General features: G+C 40.1%; 1 protein-coding gene across 8 annotated transcripts in view; it reads right to left on the reverse strand.

Annotated features, from left to right (window-relative positions):
• The window catches only part of LOC149309487 (E3 ubiquitin-protein ligase HECW1-like), a 237,429-nt gene that overhangs the window by 69,406 nt on the left and 144,619 nt on the right, over window positions 1-23,404 (reverse strand). For 6 of the 8 annotated variants that reach the window (XM_089532558.1, XM_089532561.1, XM_089532556.1 and 3 more), the window contains 4 exons: window positions 13,536-13,678; window positions 11,108-11,208; window positions 6,319-7,743; window positions 2,370-2,471 (listed from right to left, as the gene is read on the reverse strand). In XM_089532558.1, coding sequence (XP_089388684.1) covers window positions 2,370-2,471; window positions 6,319-7,743; window positions 11,108-11,208; window positions 13,536-13,678 — 1,771 coding nt within the window. The remainder of the gene's footprint in view (window positions 1-2,369; window positions 2,472-6,318; window positions 7,744-11,107; window positions 11,209-13,535; window positions 13,679-23,404) is intronic. The other 2 variants (XM_089532560.1, XM_089532563.1) reach the window with 2 other exon arrangements.

Genomic DNA, 23,404 nt, shown 5'->3' on the forward strand with positions numbered 1-23,404 from the left:
TCCCAAGGCAGCTTCCATGTACTCTGGGGGCGTGCGTTGTTTAACACCTCTGGAGCTCCCGGAAGTTGCCCATCTGCCTGTCTGTTTCAGGCCAAAGATAGGAATCTGCTTTCAGACATCTGTCACAGAACACTGGTGTGAATCATGTATATACTCACATCTCAAGACAGGAATAGAAAGCCTGTGGCTGCCCAGTGCAGTTAGATAGTACAGTAATTACTATCAGCTCTTAGTACTGTCTACACTGGCTAGAGCTGACTAATTTGAAGTTCAACAGCCACCGGAAATCCATAAGCTGTGCATCCTTCTCTTACACCTTTTAGGAAGATTCTACCTTATTCTTAGGCTTCTACTAGGAAAATAACTTAAGACAGGCAAGCTCTTTATCTATTCAGGCATATCATAATCAACGTCCACATTTTTATTTTTGCTTTCTGTTAGGAAATACAGGAGACATCAGAGATATCTTATTGCAGAAGCAGAAAAATGAAAAATCTTTAGATTAGACTGCAGCTTGTAAAAAGCCTGCATTAACATACTGTTCATTTGAGAAATACCATTCAGTATTCCTTTGAGATCTAACGAAAAACTAAATTAGTCAGATTTTGTCACAACTTTTCAATAGGCACAACACACTAAAAACAAACATGTTTAGAGATACAGTATTGTTACTGGAGGTACAGTGAGGTGACTAGATAACAGTATGAAGCTTCTTTTTAAAAAACCACAATTCTTTAGATTTTGAATCAATCTATAATAAACTTATGCAATTTCCCCACCTATAAAATACTTATATTAAAATGTGGATGAAATTAAAGTGCTTCCAAGACTGAACATAACTGTGGAATCCATAGGAATAATCAGAGAATTAAGTACAAAGTCTATGTGGAGTATATTTCACATTCTTCTTAAGTAACTTAACAGCAGGACACCTGGCTATAACCTAAAATCTAATTTGGCCTTACTTCTGCAAAGTGGCTGGGAAAGATTATACAGGAGGGAATATTTGCATATTATGTGAACTTTTCACTTCTCTTTGTTCTGTCTTAATTTACAGAAAGCTTCAAATAGACAACAGGACTCTAGGCAATTGAAGACTTTATTTTGCCTCTACTAAGTCAACAAGGTCAGAATCATATCCAGTGATGAGGTTAGGGAATACTGAGAGCTCAGTAGGCAGATGAATTATTTACAAAGGTCACAAAAAATAAAGCAACTGCATTCTGCACTGGAAGAAAAGCAAAAATATAAAGGTCTATTTTCAAGCCTTACTAAAAGGGAAATTTTAAACCCTGAGAATAAGCCTCAATGAACATAATGGGATTTACTTCTGAGTAGTCATGTAATGAATCACACTGATAATTTTCACAAGTATACAGTAATTCCTTAACCCTTAAAAATGGTAACAGTATTACAAGTCAAGGTGTGCCCTCTACTGGACAATTTATATTAATGTAAAGTACTTCTTTCAGCACAACACATTCTAAAAATGGTGAAAAATGCAGATATGCACTTTCCTGCAAGGATTGAAACATATAAAACATGAATATTCAAATCACGTCCAGTAATTTTGCCACCATCGCAATCTGCATTAATGTGCTACTTGTTATTTTAAGAATATAGTGACAAATCTTAAATGACTAGGAAATTTGGATTTTGCAGGATTCCCAGTGTGGAATTAATCATCTTCAGATAACTGTCCTCTTCACCTTTAAAAAGTAGCTGAAGATGTATCTAATTCATGAAAGCCACAGTCTGATAGGACACTCTCTTGTGAAAGCTGAGCTGAAATGAATAGGAGCTCCAATTTCATTCTGTAAAGCATATTTAGGTGAATATCCTAGCAGGTACAATAATTTCCAAAGGGGTTGCAGAATTTTATCTGTTGCGGTAGAATTAAAAGAGATCCCTGTAACACCTTAAAGACTAGCAAATATATAACATGAGATTTTGTGGACTCTAGAGCCCACTGCTGTGGTCTCTTCCAATTCTATGAGTCTATGTCTATGTCTAAGTGTTATCCAGAATTTCATATGTGCATAAAGTAAACATGTTTGTGGTGAGACTGCAGATAGTGAAGGCAAAGGGAAATTAAATACAGAAGTAAGGGAATAGCTCTGTTAACAAAGAAAGTCAAACATACAAAAACAAGGAAGAATCCCATGGCATCTTAAAATAACAACTTTACTGCAGTGTTTAATTTTCATCTGACCTTACTTTTGAGGAAATCAAAAAGTTCAAAAAGACATGTGAAGTTTCTGCAAATTCCCCAGTACTGATTGCAGAGGAATTCTGATTACTGTCCTTCAGATAAACCGGGAAATCTAAGTTGAAAAAAAGCAATATATTTTTAAAAAACTAAAGCTTACTTGGCGGAAGTGGTTCATCAATGGTTGGGTACTGATGGTGGTCAGGCCTCAGGGAAGGAAGCTGGTTGATAGGCTGAGAATTATGGAGTAAAGGGCAATCACCTATGGATAAGACAGTCAAAACGTTCATATTCACTTGTGGATGCCACATGGTGGTTATGAATGCACTGCTATAAACACAAATAACTTGAAGGATTCGAGATAAGGGCTAACAGAAATCTGGTGTATTAGCTGCCTGAAGCATAGATTACAAATAATTTACATAGCAAGGAGTTATTGAAATATGATGTCAAAAAGTACGATCTTGTGATTCAATTCACAGCAAGGACCAATAGGGGATGCAATCGAATGCCAAGTAAAAAATGGCATGTCTGATTCAGTACCCAACCTTATCAGGTATATACAGATGCTATGGAAGAGAAGAAAGACAGGAAAGTGAGAGAAGGAAAGAAAGTGAGCTGGGAGAAAGACAGTAAAAAGATAGGAAAGGAACAGAGAAAGACCTGAAGTAAGAAAGATGCTGAAATACAGAAGAGATGAAAATTAGAGCTAGCATAGAAGTGGAACTATTCTCTGAGTGCTAACCTTTGGTTTCAGTTTTTCTGATTTTTCTCATCTGGGCAAATTGGCATGTACAAGTTCTGATATTGCTAAAATTTATTTGGGCTACTTTCACTATCTTGTGGTAACATACTACTCTTCATGTTAGAAAGCACTATGAAAACCTGTAACCTGTAACTGAGCTTCTTGGGTTCAAAAATTCAGTTAATATTTTTTTGAGCTGCCAAAGTTTTGCCAATTTGGTCCCATTGCTTGTCATTTCCCCTTATTTAATTAAGCATGTTATACAAGAGATGTAAACAGAAAACAATATGGTGGGAGAGATTACTTTAAGCAGCTGAAACATCATCATAGAAATTGACATTATTAATTTAAAGTAAAGTAAAACTTAACAGTTACGTTACTGAATCAATTGATCATGTATGAGTGTTGATTTAACAAGCTGCCATTAATTCACTGGCAACAGAAATTTCTGTCAATAATGCCTATATGGCAGATCTTTCTAGACCACAGTTCAGTAATTATTTAGAATAAATGAGACTCTAGTCCTTGAAAACCCAAATAAGTGATATCATTTATATTAGCTGCATTACTCAAATAGAGATGCTTTTCGGGATGTAGCCAAAATCAAATAGAAAATTTGAACAATCATGATTGTTTTATATATCTTTAAATAAGATGTACACTTAAAAATCCCAAACAGTACATAAAATAATATTTAAACCGGAATGTAACGTAAATGTTTATTTTTAAAGTCCATACAAATTCATCTGAAAATATACATCTATTTTCCTCAGATGTACAGTTCTCTGATCTTTGATGATATTGCAGCCACACAAAGGAATGTCCCAAGCAAAAGCAACCAATAAAAATATGATAAAAATACAAGTCACACTATGTTACATGCTGAGGGGGGAAAAAACCAGTCACATACTAAAACATCCTGTAAAATTCATCTCAACTGGTGTTCCCATTCAACCTCATTGTTATATTGTCTATCGCCAGGCTTACTTACTTACCTCAAAGAAAAAACAACATCTAGTTTTTAATTTAAGCTCATATGGATCACCATCCTCAGACTCCCAGTCTCATGACTCATAGCCCTAGAGTGGACTAGGGGTTCCACTAAAAATACCTGGAGCCTACTGGAAATTATATGGCTTCTCTGTATGTTGCTGCCTATTCACCTGCTCCTGTCTGAATGCACAAGCAAGCTATCAGGTGACTGAAAAGGAGCAGCAGAAGCACCTTCTCATTTTGTCTTTTCTCTGATATGTACTGATTTTAGGGAGAGAGGCAAATAAATTGACAACAGTGACAGAATGGGGGAGGAAGGGAAGATCCACACCAATGCAGAGAGGCAGGCCCATGGAGGTTATCTTGCTCAAGGGTCCCTCCCAAACTGGCAATGGCACTGAGTGGTGTGGGAGGCAGAACAGTAGTGTTCCTTTTTGTGCCACCAGAGGTGCTGTGGCTGCAGCTCCTTCCAACCCTCAGACAACTGGGTGAATGATGGTGTAGTAGTGAGTGCCTGCAGAATAGGTGCAAAGCAAATCCATAAATACATTTGATTCTACACTAACATCCCCAGACAGAAGCTAATGTGAACAAGCATAATAAATGAGCCATGTGGCCATGAGCACAGCCAGAATTAGTTCCTGAGATCATGATGGCAAGTAGGAACATAGGAAACACCTTGCTAAATCTGGCAAAAGACCATCTACTCCAGTTTTCTGTTTCAAATAACAGCCAACCACATGCTATTGGGGCCAGTCAGCTGCTTGGCAGCTTCCTATTCTGCCCTTATGCTAAGAATTCAAGCTGTTCATCTCTGTACTTACCTGGCTCACATGTCATAATTGTCCATTGAACAGACACCCCAGGACCACTAGGACTGTTTGTATGATGATGAAAAATGTCTTGTATGAATCACCTTTGTACCTTTAATGGATGAAAGCGTGAAGGATGTTCAACTAATCAAAAGCTAGGTTTGAAGTCTATGCCTCTTTTTATCATTTCTAACATGTGTCTTGACTTCCTATCCATAAAAGAAAAAGCAAGACAACTAACAAAATCTACAAAACATTGGGGGGGGGGGGATCAATGCGCAAATAAAAGAGAAATCAAATGTAGAACAAACAAGTTTTATACAACACATCTGAATGCTGAAATCAGTGAGACCTGAAATATTTTGCTGTTGGCCACATTAGATTGGAAGACAAAGGAAAATGAAAGAAGAGAGAGGTGGAAAGGTGATGCTTGAAATGCAAATTTCCATTTCAGTGGGGTTCTTATTTCATCACAATGATACAAGGTAAGCTTAATTTACCACTCCTTCTGGTTCTATGCAATTTATAATTATTGGTGAGAAGGTAGTCACATGACTTATGAATCTTATGAAAGCTGGAAAATGAAACCTCCAGCTACAAAAAGAATTAAGATACTACCACATAATATCCCATTGAGCAAGATCCTCACATGTTGTAAATAGTAGCAGCTTAATAGACCAGATGAGGATGTAGCCCTTCAACATGAACACAGAGAATTTCTCTCTTTTCCCTACCTCTATGCGCGTGCGCGCGCACACACACACACCTATTATGAATTAGAATACTGTATATCATACAAAAAAAGACTCAGTGAAATAAAGAGGAAGTTTGGAGGACCTAGCGATTCTGATCATGATGTCCACCAGACACAAACTTCTCAGTCTCCTCATGGGAGTAGAGATTTCATACACCCTCCTCATTCTCTTCCTAGTCTTGCCCTCCGTGTCTGCTCACCTTCTGCAGTCAGCAAATGCATGGCACAGCAGGTAAAGGAGAAGGGATGGATACTAGGTTCACAAAGGGAAGAACAGAGCTTAGGAAAGTTAGTTTTTGGACAACAACTCACCGAACCCCCCAGCCAACATGATTACAGGCCATCCAGGTCAGGTATTCTAAGTGTTGTGGACCAAAAAAGTAATTTTTCTAAGCTCTAGCAAAGAGCCCTAGCTTCTCAGCTAAGTGTTGCCTCCTACAGCATCAGGTGGTTTAATGCTGATGCATTTTGTGCCCATGTTGTACAGCAGCAACCATTAACTGCTGCATCCCCCCCCACTGTGAACTGTATAATATCCAGCTATGCCTGTGATGCTCATTTCATCCTTTATATTTTACACTAAAAACCTAATAAAAGGAAATTCAACTTTGCTGTGCCTACCACTATTGCTATTTCAAAATAAACAGATGATAAAGCTATTATTACTCTTTCCCCCCTTAGCAGGGTTTTAAGTTTCACTTCCCGAATGAAACTGAACATTCCTTGAATGATTAGACCTTGATTACTGGCTATTTCTTGCAATGCCTAAGTCAGATAATCAAGGTATTGCTTCTCCATGTCTAACCTTCTCTTCTGTTGCTGGGACCTGCCACTGGAAGCTCTACATTTTCTGTTGTTCTCTGCAGATTTGTTCCATGAGCTATCATTTCCTCAGGCCAGTGCGTGGAGCCATCCATCTGCTCCCTGTCCAGCTCGGGGCTTTGCACCGAGTCTGGCACTGACTCAAAAGCGCTGTTTTCCTCTTCCTCATCATCCTGTGAAGAAAAAACTGTGCTCTCGGAAATTTTTGCACTGTCAACAGAGGAGAAACGGGTATGGCTTGAGAACCGGTTGGTACTGTCCTGACCAGAAGTGCTGTAACATGATGTGCTGTAGCAGGAAGTGCTATAACAGGAAGTGCTGTAACAGGATGGGCTGTAGCAGGATGTGTCACACATTTCACACTCAGTGTCCCCATTAGGCCTGGGACTCAGTTCACTCTCGCTTTCAGTTCTGGGCCCTTCACCATCCAACAATTGTTCACTTAACTCAGCAAGGTGCTCAATCGAGGTGCTGCGAGGCACTGTTCCACGGACAAAGTTCTCTTCTGCTCTACTTTCGTGGGGAAGTTCCGCCAATACTGTTTCAGCCTCACTGACCATGTCCTTCTCTGAACCTTCCCTGACTGTCAGCTCTTCATCATTCTCTATCACACTGCCTTGTTCCTCCTCCCCTTCTCCATCATCACTGCTCATCTGTGCTGAAGGCAAACTGTGCAAGAGATTGTGTATCCTTATGTAGTGTGTCCGAGGAGTTTCAGGCTCCCCACAGGCAGAGGCTATTACAGTCTCAAGTTCTGATACCGGCAAGGAGCAAGGTCTGTTCTTCCTTTTCACCATAGTCCTTAGTTGCAGCTTGTTCTCCTTCTCATGACTGTCCTCTTCCTCCACCTCCTGCTCCCGTTCCTGCTCCTCCTCCTCCTGGGCTGAAGCCCCTTCATCATCCTGACTCTTCTCTAGATCCTTGACTGCTTGTGTATCTCCACTCACCTCATCAATAGATAGGGCTTCTATGCTGGTAAAGATGTTGTCATTGCCTCCCTGAATAACAGAATTGACTTTATTATTTTCCCTAACTTCAGATTCAGGGGGCGTGCATGCCAACAGAGCCAGTTGCTCAGTGAGGTCCATAGCACTCAGGGAAGGCATCATTTCCCCTGGGATGGATTCCAAGGGATCAACCGTGTCTGCTGGCACTGCATCCACCTCCCCATTTCCTGCTAGCTCTTCTTTTAAGAAACTGTTCAGGGTGAGCTCCCCGGCACCAGAACTATCAACATTGATGCAGATCACTGGGCATCCATTTAGCTTCTCTGGAGCTGCACTCTCTGAGCTCACTGTGCTGGTGCACGGAGGCTCACCAAGGATTTCCTCTGCTGAGATATTCAGGAGGCTTTCCTGGAATTCAGCTGACTCAGGATCTGCAGTAAGGGAAACCTCTTCGTCATCTGCTGGAAACAAAAAGAAAAGATGTGACTGAATGAAAAGATGCTCTCTGCTGAGTCATAAGTGTACAAAACATGGGATTGTGCTTACATCAACGCACGAAAGCTGCTCTCAGAAGTTTCCTCTCTTAGCCATGGTCTGAAGTAAGGACCACCTTACATGTGACCATAAGAAAAGGGCAGTAAAAACACAACAATACGGCTTTTCTGTAAAAGTAGGCATACTTTAATTTTGTTATTTTGATTTTTCAAATTGTAATTGTAAAAGGAATCTAAGGCCCCATACAAACAGGCCAAAATAAAGCTGCTTCGGGTCACTTTGAAGGTTTGCTGTTTAAATGATGCATGAGTATTAAGAGTCCGGAAGCCGCACCAAAGCCACGATCCAGTCCTAAGGACTGAAGCACAGCTTTGGCGCAACTTCCAGACTCTTAGTATGCATGCATCATTTAAACAGAATACCTCCAAAGTGACTCAAAGCAGCTTTATTTTGGCCTGTCTGTATGGGACCTAAGATACTAAAAGTTTGGGCATACTGAAGCATGGCATAGTTAGCTTGTTACTATCCTAATGCAGTTTGACATTAATATAAGCAAGGTGTAAGGTAATTAATATGCAATGTGTCATGTACCATTTTCTAAAAGAAAAAGAGTCATATGAAATAATATATCATTAAAACAAATCCTTCTAGGTGGCATAATTGCTCCATTTAGTTGTAAATCAGTATTTTAAATCAATCAAATAAATACTATGCACTTGTCTGTAGGAAATAACTAAAATGTGATCAGAAAACTACCAGGGTGGGTTATACTCTACATACTCTGCTTATGTTTTATTAAATATTTTTGGCCCCAAGGGCTGTCTGCAGTCTTGGGTCAGAGCCAATACCCACAGGATACACTCTTTTCTTCACCCCACCACATTTCATCACATAGGAAGTGGGAAGTGTAACCCTCCATTTCTTGCCTGCTGAGTTTAGGGGATAGGATCACGGGATGGAGGCTATAGTCAGAGTGCTGTTTCCCACTGTAACCAGTAATCTCTGCATCAGGATCACTGGTAAGGCTGAAGACTTCTACCACAGTAATGCTGGAGCTATGGTATTTTCCACCTCCCAGCTGATGGTTGATCAGCTGTGTAGTTGCAGAAAACTAGATGAGATTTCCAGAGCACAAGTGGGCTGTATGTAGTTTAAAATTATGATGTTTTTTTCTTGAACATTTATATAATTCACTCTGCATACGATTGAAGTTACAACACTATACATACTTACCTAGGAATGCACCTCATTGAACTCAGCGACATTTACTTCTGGGTCTACCTGTATAGGATTGTACTACATACCACCTTAAAATCTAACTCTGCTGAGTACAGTCAGCCCTTCTTATACACGGATTTTTTATACACGGATTCAAGCATACACGGTTTGAAAATGGTCCAAAAAGTATAAATTTCAAATATCAAACCTTGATTTTCCATTTTTTATAAGGGACACCATTTTGCTATGTCATTATATTTAATGGGACTTGAGCATACACGGATTTTGTTATACATGGGGGATCTTGGAACCAAACCCCAGCGTATAACAAGGGTCCACTGTAAACTGTATTAACAGCAGTAGAAAAGTCATAGACATTATCATTATCATGACTACTACTACTGCTACTTACCTCTACAAATGGTAAATAAAACATGTTGTGTAATATTGGCATCAGTTAATGGATGTTACATCTTAGTATACTATTTTATACATTTATAACATGACTTTCTTATTGCATCTCCCTTTCATTCTACAAATGGATGGGATACCCTGATCTTCTCCCTCCACGTTCTTTCAATAAACTCAACCAATTCCACTCCCCCCATTTCTACCACCATATGTAATTTCACAGGGATGCCATTTTAAAATCCTTTTTGGATTTCTCATTTCGTATTACTTTACAATAAATATATATACATTCATACAATCTCATTCATCAATCATAAGCTGTTTGCATCCCATCCAAGGACTTCAAGGTTTCATGCCCTCGTATCAAATCTGGTATTATGGCATATTGAGGCAGCTGCCAGGGCCAGGGCCACATGGCATTGCTCTCCTGCCATCACCAGAACTCACTGAGGGCTGATGTTGGACATTTTATTCTCATTTTCCCTGCAATTCCAGCTGGCAGTATTCCTTATTGCTATTATCTTGCCCAAAGGGATTGTTGCAAAGCAGAGGTTAAAGTCTTTGCTCCCAGAGATTCAGGATCAATATCATTGTTTCCCTACTGCAAATAGCAATTAAATAATCATCTTGCCTGTGCGAATTGTTGAGGTTAAAGTCTTCCCTGCCCCAGCAATCTGGTGACCGATAGGTGTTTCCTAACAGAGGGGTGGGAAAACTGGCTGGGAAACACACAGAACAGACAAGGGCCATACAGCAGACAAGGGCTCTGTGGGCCACACACAGAACTGAGAAGTGCCACATGCTGTCCAAGTGAGATTTAAACCACATCTTAGGTGACTGGAAATATTTTATTTTATTTTATTTTATATTTATTTATTTATTTATAAATAAAATATTTATATCCCATACTATATCCAAAGCTCTCAGGGCAGCTGACTACAATAAAATCAACTTAACACAATAAATAATAAGAAAAAATATTAAAATTAATTAAATCATTTATAAATTAAAAACAAGTCAATTTAAAACAGATGAAAACAATTTAAAATACAGCACATACATAGGTTGTAAATTAATTAGGCCTGAAGTCTTTAATAAAAAGCCAGGTTTTGACCTGGCATTGAAATGATACCAATTTGGTGCCAACTGGGCCTCCAAGAGCAAGGCAATCCACAATTGAGGTAGCACTGCTGAGAAAGCCTTTTCTTTCTCACACCAGATGAGAGGGAATTAAACCATGTTAGATACAAAATGAGTGAACTATGGTTTAACAAAGTTGGTTAAAACAAACCATTGTCCAACCAAAGGACAAACTGCAACCCCTTGAGTTAATCAAAAAGGTATTGCGACTTATTTTAAAGTGAAAATGAACAGTTTCTCTCCCCTCGTCTTGTGGGCAAAAGGAGGAGGAGAGAGAGAGCCCACAATTCCATCATGGATTGCTCCCCACCATCTATATCATCTACAGAGTGTAGCTGAACCATGGGTTATGCAAAAAGAGGAAATTATGTGGCAGGTATTGCTGGACTGTAACTATCAGCAATCCTAGCCAGCACAACTAGTGGTGAGGAATACTAGGAATTGCAGTCCAACAACATCTAGAGGGATGCATGATTCCCACCTCTGGGTTACACAGTTTGAGTTAGGCTTAAGCAAAGTCAAGTGCTCCTGGATATAGCAAACAGGACTCTTGGAGAATACCTGGATGGATTGAAGAAGTTATCTCAAATCGAAACTGCAGTTGGCCACTGACATGGTCTGTTGGCAGTCTACGTCCCAGAGTGTAGCTGACAACCCTGTCTCTAAAAAATAAGTACAAAGATTAATAATAATTTGAGTTCATATTCAGAAAATTAATCTGTTTCCAATAACTACTTTTAATTAGGAGAATTCATCTGAGAGACTCAATGTAACACTACTGTTGAAGCCAGAGACAGGCTGCTTGACTCTTAAGCTGCCCAAGTGCAAGACTGCCTGAAAACTATAGGAAATCTGTTCGGTGCTCTTTTTGTTCAGAGCTCTTATCTCACTACAATCTCCACCATAGATTACATTTGCAATCCTGTTTGCTAGCAGAGTATGGAGCCCTTTCACAGGGCTCCAACATAACTCTCTATTCTCCTTTCCAAGGATTAACAGGCAGTATCCAGCAACCTGCTTTCCTTGAGAATCCTGTTCCCACGACTATCAGCCTGTGTCATCAGCAATCTGGGGAGAAGCTAATGCATCATAGTGCACTCGGCACACTGACATCCCTGACAGTGGGGCAGCATGGCAAGAGAAAGTTGTGCTACAGCCCTGACAAGAGCCTCTCAGCACCCCTATCTATATGTGGAGACAGTGATATGACTCCTTGGTTGATTTACCTCCTATCTACAATATTTTAAAAACAATAAATATTGGCAATTTCTAAAGTTGTTAATTTAGCAGTCCATTAGATATCACATAACCTATCATCTACATAAACCTCCTCCAACCCCCTGGCTATCTTTTACAGCCCCTTCTATCCCCATTGGGGGAAGGGACAGATGGGGGAATATGCTCAACCAGCATATGCTGTAGAATTCAAACACATTGCTGTGTTAATCTGCATCAGTATGCAAAGGGATCTTGTGTCACCCTTGAGAAGTTGGTAGCATAAGCTTTCATAGGCTTAAGACTACTTCATCAGATGCATGGAGTGAAGTATACAGGAACAGACATATAGCTTTGAATGAACATGTTGTATAAACTGTAGAAGTGTAGAGTAAATAGGCTGGATATAGTATTACCGTATATACTCATATATAAGTCTAAAAATTTATGCCTAAAAATTGACCCCAAAAGTCCCAGGTCGACTTATATATGGGTCACTGTGGAAACATGATAGCAGCTCTTTCAGATTTCCTCATGCCGTGCGAAGAGGAGTTTAGCAAGAAAGAGCCAAGCAGAAAGAGTCCTGGGTGACTGATTGATATTGTTGTTTGTTTAAATCCTCCTCTCCTGTGTCTGGCTGAAACGAAAAGGCCACAGTCAGCCCTGGTGGTGCAACACTCGGCCCTGGTGGTGCAGTGGTTAAATGCCTGTACTGCAGCCACTCACTCAAAACCATAAGGTTGTGAGTTCAATACCAGCGAAAGGGCTCAAGCTTGACTCAGGCTTGCATCCTTCCGAGGTCGCTAAAATTAGTACTCAGATTGTTGGGGCAATTAACTTACACATTGTTAACTGCTTAGACACTGTTAGTTCAGTATGAAGCGGTATATAAATGAAGCTGTTTGTTTTAGAAGCTGTTTGAAAGCTGAAACGATGAAGAAAAGCCTCAATAAGAGTCACTTTTGCCATACACACACTGAAGGAGCCTCCAAGTTTTACCCTCGACCAATCCATGGGTCATGGCAAAATCCATAATTGTGGCCCCACAACCTGACCTCGAATTATACATGAGGTCGACTTATAGTTGAGCATATACGGTATGTTATGTCTTTGTAAAACAACAGTCATAGGCCAAGCACTCCATACACACCTTCTTTTCATATGAGCTCGGTGCTCATAAAGAAATGAATTCTTATGAAATGCCATGCTTATCTTTTCAAATGGTTTGTGTATCAAACTAGACCTATGTAGACTCCTATGCTCTCAAGCCTGCTCCTATCTACCTTTTTGGTACTATGTATTAAAAATTATGTAGCTATGTGTTACACTGAACACAGATTGTTCAGTGTTGAACACAAATTGTTCAGTGTTCACATATGAAGACAAACCGACAACTAAAGACAGACTTCCTGTCTGGCTAAACAGTAAGAGACACTTCCTAATGCTAAGTACGGTTTGATAGTGGAACTGTTTGCTTCAGAGAAGTGGCAGTTCCTTCTTGGAGAGGGGGAATGTTCATCCATCATGGATGCTGTACTTGCATCCAATACTGTATCTTGCAAAAAGCTGGGGTGGTCCAGTTGAACTCCAAGGTACTTTCCAACTCATTGATTCTATGTTTAACCAACTATTCAAGTCTAATAAAGAAACCGACTTCTTTCCACCCCTCTTCATTATTTTTAGAATACTGTGTCACTTCAATCATCACTGTCACTCTTCTTTTCATCAGGAGTATGACACTGAAAGAACAGAAAGCCATGCCACAAAGACTTACCCTATGGCATGTCTTTCGAGCAGCCGTTGCACTGGCATGGAAAGCTTCCCCAAGAAACGCTTAATGATTGGCCGGCTCTTTGCAAATTTGTCCTTCACCTCTATTTCCAGGACATCAGTGGGCAATGAAACAAAACTGAACAGCTGCAAAAGAAAGAACACACAAACAAAAAGAAAAAAAGGGAAGGGGAGTTAGAGTTATATTGTGCTGGTTCAATTCCTACTACACCTGGACATTTGTCTAATTACCCTCAATTAACTCTAAAAATAAATGATGATGATGATGATGATGATGACAAAAGCAGATCCAAACAGTCCCACCTGAAGAGTTCCAAAAAGAATTGGGAGAGGGGGAGGGACCTAAAAAAATCATTTTTGGATTTCTGAAATGGAACCAACGTTTTGTTTACAAAATGACAATTAAAGCCAGATCTCATGGAAATGCCACAGGATGCAGAATGTTTTATGCAAGTAGGTAACACTTATTAACAGCTAGCCTAAAACATTTTCCTGTCTAAGATACTGAACTATTTGTTTGTTTGTTTAACTTATTTATATCTTGTTTTCTTCTGACATAGGACCCATAAGATGGTACCATCTGCCTATTCCTCTTATAAATGCTAATTAGGCTTGCAGGTGAGTCTTTCTTCAACACTGATGATGGAAAAGCACCCTCCACTTTAGCTGAAGGCACCTACCTAAGTTAATGAGTGCAAGGTAGATGACAATGCATACAGATCTCTCCACCAACACCTGGCTGCCACCTACCGGCATGTGTTGTCTGACACAGCTGTCACAATGCCTAAAAGCAATGCCGATCTTAAATCCACATGTTTACACACTTAAGGGAAGCTCTGAGAAAGTCCACAGCTTAGTGGTACAGCAACTGCTTTGCACAGAAAAGATGCCAAGTTCAGTCCTTGCTATGTCCAATAGGACTAGGAAGGCTTTTTCTTCAGATGTCGAATCAGATAAATGTGACAGTCAGGAGTGCCTGTTATGAGCTCTAGCTGATACGCCTTCTGTGTCCTTTCCTGGAACTGGGGGACCTAGAAACTGTGGTACATATGCTGATAACCTCACAACTTGACTTCTGTAATGTGCTCTACGTGGGGCTACCCTTGTGCCTAGTCAGGAAACTTCAACTGGCTCAAAATTTTATTTATTTATTTATTTATTTATTTATTTATTTATTTATGGTATTTATACCCCGCCCTTCAGCCCTAAAGGCTATCGGAGCGGCTTACAATTATTATTTTAATAAGATGGTTCCCTGCCCTCAGGCTTATAATCTAAAAGACACGACACAAAAGGAGAAGGGAATGGTGGTGGGAAAGGGGATGAGGTACAGTGGTTATTCTCTCCCTCTGAGGCCTCTACGTGGAGGAGAATGGGACCGAGACCTATCTCTCTGAGTGAGGATAGAAGGATCAGGATCTGGGATCTCTCCTTCCGATTCGGAGCTCTGATCAAGGTTGACAATCTGCAGATTGTCGTCTTTCAAAATCAGATGGCTTGACAAAAGCACCCTTGGTTCCAAAGGAGTCAGAACGGAGGCCGAAACCGCCATCGGGGTCGGAATAGCAGTGGGTACTGAGTCTGGCGGGGGCACCGAGACAGTGCTGGAAGAGTCCTTACGATGGGATTTTGCCTTGGGGGAGAGAGATCTGGTCTGTCTAGGGTGGTCTTGCTCAGTCAAAGAGGACTTGGAGGACTTTTTTTTTGTCTCCGTGTTTCCACTTGGAGGACTCTGAAGTATCCCCAGCCAGATCCTTCCCTGATCTTAGGGATTTTTCCTTTGGGGCCACTGAAGTGAACGGCCTCGTGGAAGGCTCTAGGTAAGGAGCTGAAGTACAGGCTGGAGAAGGTTGGAGGACCTTTTCATAAAGGGAAGCCTTCAGCTTTCAGCTTTTGCTTTTGCTTTTTCAAGGCCTGAGTAGTCATGGCCTTACAGTGGGGGCAATCCCTGGGGATATGGGTCTACTCCAAACAAAGGACGCATTTCTCATGTCCGTCCGCAGTTGGGATCTTAACCCCGCACTTGGCACATCTTTTAAAAGAGGCCATGGTCAAAATGGGATAGTCAAGAATACCGTAGTCAAGCCATAGTTTGGTAACCAAGTCCATAGGATAGTTCATGAGAGTGGTCAAGAACAATTCCGTTGGTCAGAAGTCCAGAGATTTCAACAAGAAAGGTCAATAGCAAGGTAAACCAAGCTAGTAAAGTTTGTCAAGCTGCTAAGCATGGTGGAATGAAGGAACTGGAGAAGAGGGGAACTGTTAGGGGGTATATATGGGGTGGGCGGAGCTACCGCCAAAAAGTTGCAAACTAACTTTTGCCCAGAGATTCTAGAAGTTTCTGAGCATTGCTGCGCAGGCACAGAATAACCCATTTGTGTGATTCACAGAGAACACAAAGAAGAATTCAGGTATTTCCCTGAATATTCTTAGCTCTTGGACTCAGCACTTTCCTCAATTGTCCTGTAACTTCCATACTCAACTGAAAATCATAGTGATTATCTCATAGTGATCAGAAAAAAATACCACTAAAAATAAAACTAAGTTCTTTGCCTACATGTGTATGGTACCATACTGTCATTTTGTGAAAGTTGAGTTTTGAGGGTAAGACAGACTACAAACAAATTATATCTATTGCTGGCTTGTGGGCAATAGCTTTCCATTGCAAGGCTCTGAAATGAATATGCATTAACAAACTGTAGGCCACATTTGATGCAGCTTAATTAAAACACCTACATTGCTTGAATTATCACAAATATCCCTTAGCACAGAGAAGCCTAGTCCAATTTAGGCTCACTGTGGTATCAGAAAAACTAAGGCAATGGCATCAAAGAAAGCAGTTCAGTCAAGGAAGCCGCAAGCCAAAAGAAAATGCTAGGAATGGAGAATTCAGAGGCTGATTAAAAGCAGTGTAAAACTATTGTGAGGATTTAGTGAGGGGAACACACATTAAGACTGCGAGGACCCCACCCAACCTTTTCACTGCCTCATTGCCATGCAGAACTTCCAGGGACAGAAAATAGAATATACAGGGCTAGAATTTCCAGGGTGTGTGTGTGTGTGTGTGTGTGTGTGTGTTCATCCAGAATGCTATTTCATCCCCATTCCCTTGAAAATTAAAAGTGATGGGCACTTATGACTTTTAGATTGTACATCAATGGCAGGTTATATGCTGTTTTGATGAGGCCTGTAAAGTGCCATGCAAATTTATGGCACTATATAAATAAACATTAATAATAATAAGAGTACCAAGAGAAAGGTTTATTGCACCTATAATAGAAACTAGTCCCAGTCAAAATCCACAGGACATGATTTTTTATCTTCTATTGGACCTGAATAAATATGTAACCTGGAAAGTAGCTTTGTTTGCCTTAGCAGCAAAAAAAAATCAGGAATAAGTATATAACAGGGATAGCCATAAACTGTAAAGGTGATGACTATATTTGACAAAATTTTAATGCATAATGACAATTGTTGCTTGTTTGTTTAGAAATTCTACACTAGATACGAGAGACTTGCATTTTAGATATAATTTCCATGTATTCTTATATTGTTATATTGTTATATGTATTGTTATATTGTCGTGCTGTGCAATGACCTTTGGTCAAAAGCAATAAAGTTTGATTTGATTTGAATAATAAGAGTAGGATAAGAAAGAAAGGAAGGGATGGATGGAAGGAGATACAACAACAACTGTGCAATACAGAATCCAAATCATACTAATAAATAAATGTCATCCAATTGAACACCTCATTTTGGTACACTAACACTACAGAATACACAGCTGGCAATTTCTACTGCAGAAATGGAAGGCTAAGGAAAAACATCCATACACACAAGGTGAAATTATTTATCAGGAAGATATCAGCCTATATCTTGTCTGAAGGCTTTACACAAGCCACTCGCTGTTAGCCACAGGGATTAGAACAATCTATTTTGTAGATGAATGGTGAGGATTAATGAGAGCTCATCTCTAAAAGAGCATATTATTATGGTCCTATGAATTAATAAAGGAAAAATCATAGCCCATCTCACACCCTATAGGACCTATAGGAATTTACTGCAGCATAAATTCCAAGGTGATCAAAATGAAAAATGCAATAATGTTTAACTCCAGACAGGCCTGGATTTAGTCTAAAATCCAATGGGCAAACTCTCCAGAGAGGTTGTTTTTGTTTTTTAACAACTATATTCCAATTGTTTCCTTTGCAGTCGGATAAAGAAAGCATCAAGGTTGATTATATGCAGGTCTCTTGTAAGAAGGGACTCTCCAAGGTACTGATTAATGCCCAATGCTCATTACAAGGTATGATTATGCAAGTCTTTGATGTAAGAAGCATCAACACTGGCCTAAAAAGTAGGCAAACTGACCTGGAAAGTACTACTCTTGCATTCCTAGGAATGGGCAGGGGGGGAGCAGACTTGCCTTGGCAACATCTGTCCCTACACATACATATACACGTACACACACACAATTTTTTGATCTGACCTGCAATACACCATATTATTTTTCTGCTTGCCTATTATTTTCCCTATCTGGTCCATTTATCCCAGCTATACAAGTTGCAACTTGTATCGAGTGCCACTCTATTATGTGCTGGTCAAGCCTCACCTGGAATACTATGTCCAGTTCTGGGCAGCACCGTTCAAAAAGGATGTTGAGAAGCTGGAGCGTGTCCAGAGGAATGTAACCAAAATGGTGAAGGGTCTGGAAACCATACCCTATGAAGAGATACCTATGAAGAGGTATATTCAGCCTGGAGAAGAGAAGGTTAAGAGATCATATGATAACCTTGTTTAAAAATTTGAAAGGATGTCATATTGAGGATAGAGCAAGCTTGCTTTCTGCTGCTCTAGAGAATAAGACCCAGAACGATGGATGCAAGCTACAGGAAAAGAGATTCCGCCTCAACATTAGGAGGAAGTTCCTGAGAGTAAGAGCTATTTGACAGTGGAACACACTCTTCCTTGGAGAGTGGTGGAGTTTCCTTCTTTGGAGATCTTTAAACAGAGGCTGGATGGCCATCTGTTGAGGGTGCTTTGATTGTAGGTTGCTGCATGGCAGAGGGTTGGACTGGATGGCCCTTGTGGTCTCTTCCAACTCTACGATTCTGTGATTCTATGAACTGTAGAGACTTTGATTTTTTTTAAATTAAAAAAACACACAACCTAATTAAGAATGATATGATACTCTTGAGTGCACGCTGAGTTATGTAGCAATGAATAATTCATATCAAGAGCTTCATGTATGTGTGGTGTGCTTTTGCATGCTTGATTATGACATTTTTATATAAAATAAACAAACTGGCTTCCTGAAGCTAACTCTGTTTTTGCTTGTGCCTGTTGTGACTTCCTTTTAATTTGGGTTTCAGCTTTCTGGACCAAGCATTTTAAGTGGTGGAGGTTTTAAAGGGATAGTGTTTTGTTTTGTTTTTAAACTGTATGCATGACTATTAAAAATATTTTATTAAAGCTCTCTCAATTATTTGTTCTTTTTGTTGTGTGCCTTGACATTCTTTCCAACTTATGGTGATCCTAGGGCAAACCTATAATAGGCTTTTTTTGACATGATTTGTTCAGAGGATTTGCCCTAGCCTTCCTCTGAGACTGTGAGAGCGTGACTTGCCCAAGGTCACCCACTGAGTTTCCATGGTCAAGTGGGGATTCAAACCCTGGTCTCCAGAGTCCTAGCCCAACACAGAGAAGTTCCCGACACCTTCTAGCATTGTTGTTAGAGGCTTCACGATTTTGGAAAACATGCACTTATATAGCCAAGACACTGGATACACATCCAGTACAGAGATATAATGATATTAAATGGTGTAGAATATTGAATATGAAAGAAATAAGAGCCTTGCTGAATTAGACGAATGCACATCTACTAATCCACCATGAGATTTCTTTTTGTTATTTCTAAAACAGTTTTCTCTTAAATTAAATTAAACTTTGGTTAAAATTTGATAGGATCATCAATATATAGCAATAACAAGTACATTCCTATACCACTTAGTGCACTTAAGCACTTCCTAAGTGGTTTACAACTGTAAGCTAATTGCCTCCAATAAGTTGGGTACTCATTTAAGCGACCTCAGAAGGATGCAAGCCTGAGACAAGCCTGAGATAAGTCTAAGCCCCTGGCTGGTACTGAACCCCCAACCTTATGGTTTGTGAGTGAATGCCTGCAGTACAGACATTTAACCACTGAGCCATCAAGGCTCTTAATATATAAACATTTTGGAGTTTTGTAGGCCACTAGTTGGACATCTGAGCCCAGGGCAATTTGAGCACAGTTCTTCACTGAAAGTAGGTCTGCAGGCTAGTCCATCTCAGCTGATTTCTTTATGTAAACATTGTAAATATCTGTTTTGATATCTTGTATAAATGAGTTCTTGACTTCCAGGACACTTAATGCTAAAATTAGTAGCATGAATCCAATACTAACCTTAATGTAATAACTGCCTTTGTTTTGAGAAAGATTTTGCAAAAACTGACTACTATCCTAGCTATGATATCAAATGGTGAACAAATCCAGCTGCTCTCCAATCCTCACTTAAAACTGTAATTTCAGCCTTTTGAACAGTGCAAAGTCACTAGTTAAAGCAATGCCATTGCAAAATCACTCTGTTCACTGCATTTTCAACGTTTTGAAACAAGAATCACCAGTTGCCAAGGACTAGGATCAGCTGTCTCAGGATCCTAGAAGGCAGTACTCTCCATTCCCCCCCCCAACTCCCCCAAATTGGGAGTTTAATTTTTTTCAGCTAAAATGGCCTATAGCCCCCAAAGTCTGTGGGAACTATCTGGCCATTTTACTTTGTTTTTTGTACCTCTCATCTGTTCCATGCCTAGACCAGGCTACCCTCCAAACCATGAAGTAAGTGATCAGATGGCCATTTACTGTTTGGAAAAAAGCCCCACCCAGTCTTTAAAAGATGGAGATATCCCTAGAGATGGAGACGTCCCTAAAGCTCCCAGATGTAGTGAAGTTGCACCTGTGGGGGTGGTGTGTCTATCTGGCGGGCAAACAGTATTTACCCTGTATTTATCCTAGTTTTGCAAGAGATTGTAGAGGGCATGAAGAGCCTAGGGAGTGGGGTGGAGTTCAAGCCAGCCTTTTGACCACATATTGCATAGATAGCTATGTACCCATAGACCCAGCTGTCTCTGAGCAATTCTGGGGCTACTGAAAATATTCCAAAATGCTCAAAGAAATACATAGTCCCAAATACTGAAAAGTCAAAAATGCAAAGCATTAAATAAATTCTACTACCTGCTCACTCTGAGCAATATCTCTGTGAAGAAATTAAGTACAACTGAGAAGTAATCAGTCTGTTTTGATTTTTAGGAAAAACAGAAGATCCTTACTCTGTCTCACACAAGAATAGTAAAACAGGAACTCAAGTTACGCCAGAGCTGTGAAAAATTACCATCAGCCCTTCTTATACACAGATTTTTTATACACGGATTCAAGCATCCACAGTTTGAAAATGTTCCAAAAAAGTATAAATTTCAAATATCAAACCTTGATTTTCCATTTTTATAAGGGACACCATTTTGTTATGTCATTATACAGTGGTCCCCCGGGTTACGAAATTAATTCGTTCCGCTGCCCTTTTCGTAACCCGGAAGACTTTCGCAAGCCGAATTGCCATAGGCGCTAATGGGGAAAAGCCGCGATTTGGTGTGAAATCGCGCCGAAAAGCACCAAAAGTTTTTTCGTAACCCGAAAAAACTTTCGTAACGCGGAACAGTTTTTTTAAATAATTTTTTTTTGTAACCCGGGAATTTCGTAAGGCGGCGCATTCGTATCCCGGGTTACCACTGTATTTAATGGGATTTGGAGCATCCATGGATTTTGTTATACATGGGGGATCTTGGAACCAAACCCTAGCATATAACAAGGGTCCACTGTACTTTATTGGACTACAGCTCTTAAAATCCCCCAACCAGCATGGCCCATATCTGGCAGGGGATTCTGAGAATCATAGTCCAAAACTGTAATTTTTGTAAGCTAGAACTTTCACTGCTTGTAACACTTAAAAAAACCTCTGAGTCTGAATGTCCCTTTCTGTAGTCTCATCCTAGTTTTGCAAGTCCTGCTTGATCTGGCTTGTTTTCAGCTGTACATAAACACAACTCAGGTCATGTCTGATTGCCTCAGAGGAGATGTCATATTTTCACACACAGGTGTGTGCAGAAGGGGAAAGTATGAGAAGAAAAATAAATGAAACTGTGTGCTGTGAAACTGTGGCATACTAAATCCAGACTGAGTAGTCTATTCATAGTTACAGCATTTGCTAATAAAAGAAAAAGCTGACTCTTGATCTCCTGTTTCATCTTGTTGTGACTGATAGAAATTGACCTGCGAATGCTGTACAGAATATGCAGAAGTAAACACAGAAGTTCACAGAAGGCAATTAGGAGCTGCAGGAATCCATTTTTCTTTCTGCTGACTCCTCATAAAGTGCAACCCAAGGCAATAATTCATTATTTTTGCCACCAAACTCCAGGGCCTTGCTGAATTATCAGTTTGTTACAACAAACTAGACAACATGCAGAGATAGCTGTGTTGGCCGTTTAACAAATAGAAACAAAAATCCACCAGTGATACCTTTATTGGCCAACTGAAATGCACAATATTCATGTTGCAAGCTTTTGAATCTCCATGGGCTTCTTCATCAGGCAAGATGTTACAAACCAAACAGGAGAGGGGGGGGGGGGGAACAACTGGAGATGTTAGTCAGATGCCTGCATGTTGTTTCAGTCGTTAGTAAAGATGTTATGATGGCGAAGATATCTTTTGCAGGCAGGCTCCTCCCCCTCTGGCCATGCGGCAATAGGGAGATTTTCAAAGTCAAACTACAACAAACTATTTCATCTTCCAGCTCTGAGGAAAATTAAGTGTTCAGGTTTCAGGATTCTATAGGTGGCCTGGCCAGCAGTCTGCTGGGATGAGTGTGTGGGTGTGTGTGTATGAAGGTGAGTGACTGAGACAGAGTAAGGATTCTGTTAGTGTACCATCTACCTTGATATTCAACGTTCTGCTTCCTGAGCTAGCTGAGTTGGTCTTGGTGGTGGTACAGTACTAGAGTCCTCTGGCTTGTTGTGTTGGGGGATTTCAACATGCCTGCTGAGGTCACTGTTGGGAAAAGTTCAAGCCTTCATGTCCTCCATGATGACCATGGGTTTGTTCCAAGCAACGTTCAGTGTCCCCCATGCTGCAGGATAAACTCTGGATCACTGGAGAAAGCGTTTATGCAACATAAGGGCAGTTAAACTGGTGGAGGGCCAGTTCAGCTGCCACAAGAGGCTTCTGCATAATCCTGATCCTGAATCAGGACTGCACTCAGTTTTCTTCAGAAGACTGCATGTTTCACAGGATCATCAGCGTCACTACCACCATCGCTGCCACCATCACCATCACAAGTTCCACTGAATCAGCACCAATATCACAATCACCATTAAGTAGTATTTAATGTTTTTCCTCATTATGGTAAGGCTTTATGTGTGAGTCTACTATAAAGGTAAAGGTAGTCTCTTGACATGAATATCTAGTTGTAACCAACTGTAGGGGGTGGTGTTCATCTCCATTAATAAGCTGAAGAGCTAGTGTTGTCTGAGGACTGCTCATTTGGCCAGCATGACTGCCCTGACCACTGTTACCTTCCACCGAAGTGGTACCTACTGTATTTATCTACTTGTATTTGCATGCTTTCTTTTTTAAAAGATAAATAAATTCTTTATTGCTTTTAAAAAACATATAACATAGACTGTCATGTAAACATGTAAACACTTTCAATCAAGACATTTATCATAAACACAAATTACCTAAACACCAACAAACTAAACATA

This window comes from Sceloporus occidentalis, unplaced genomic scaffold (assembly GCF_023333645.1).
Source record: "Sceloporus occidentalis isolate IW3139 unplaced genomic scaffold, rSceOcc1.0.p SCAF_7, whole genome shotgun sequence".
In the NCBI taxonomy this organism is placed as follows: Eukaryota; Metazoa; Chordata; class Lepidosauria; order Squamata; family Phrynosomatidae; genus Sceloporus; species Sceloporus occidentalis.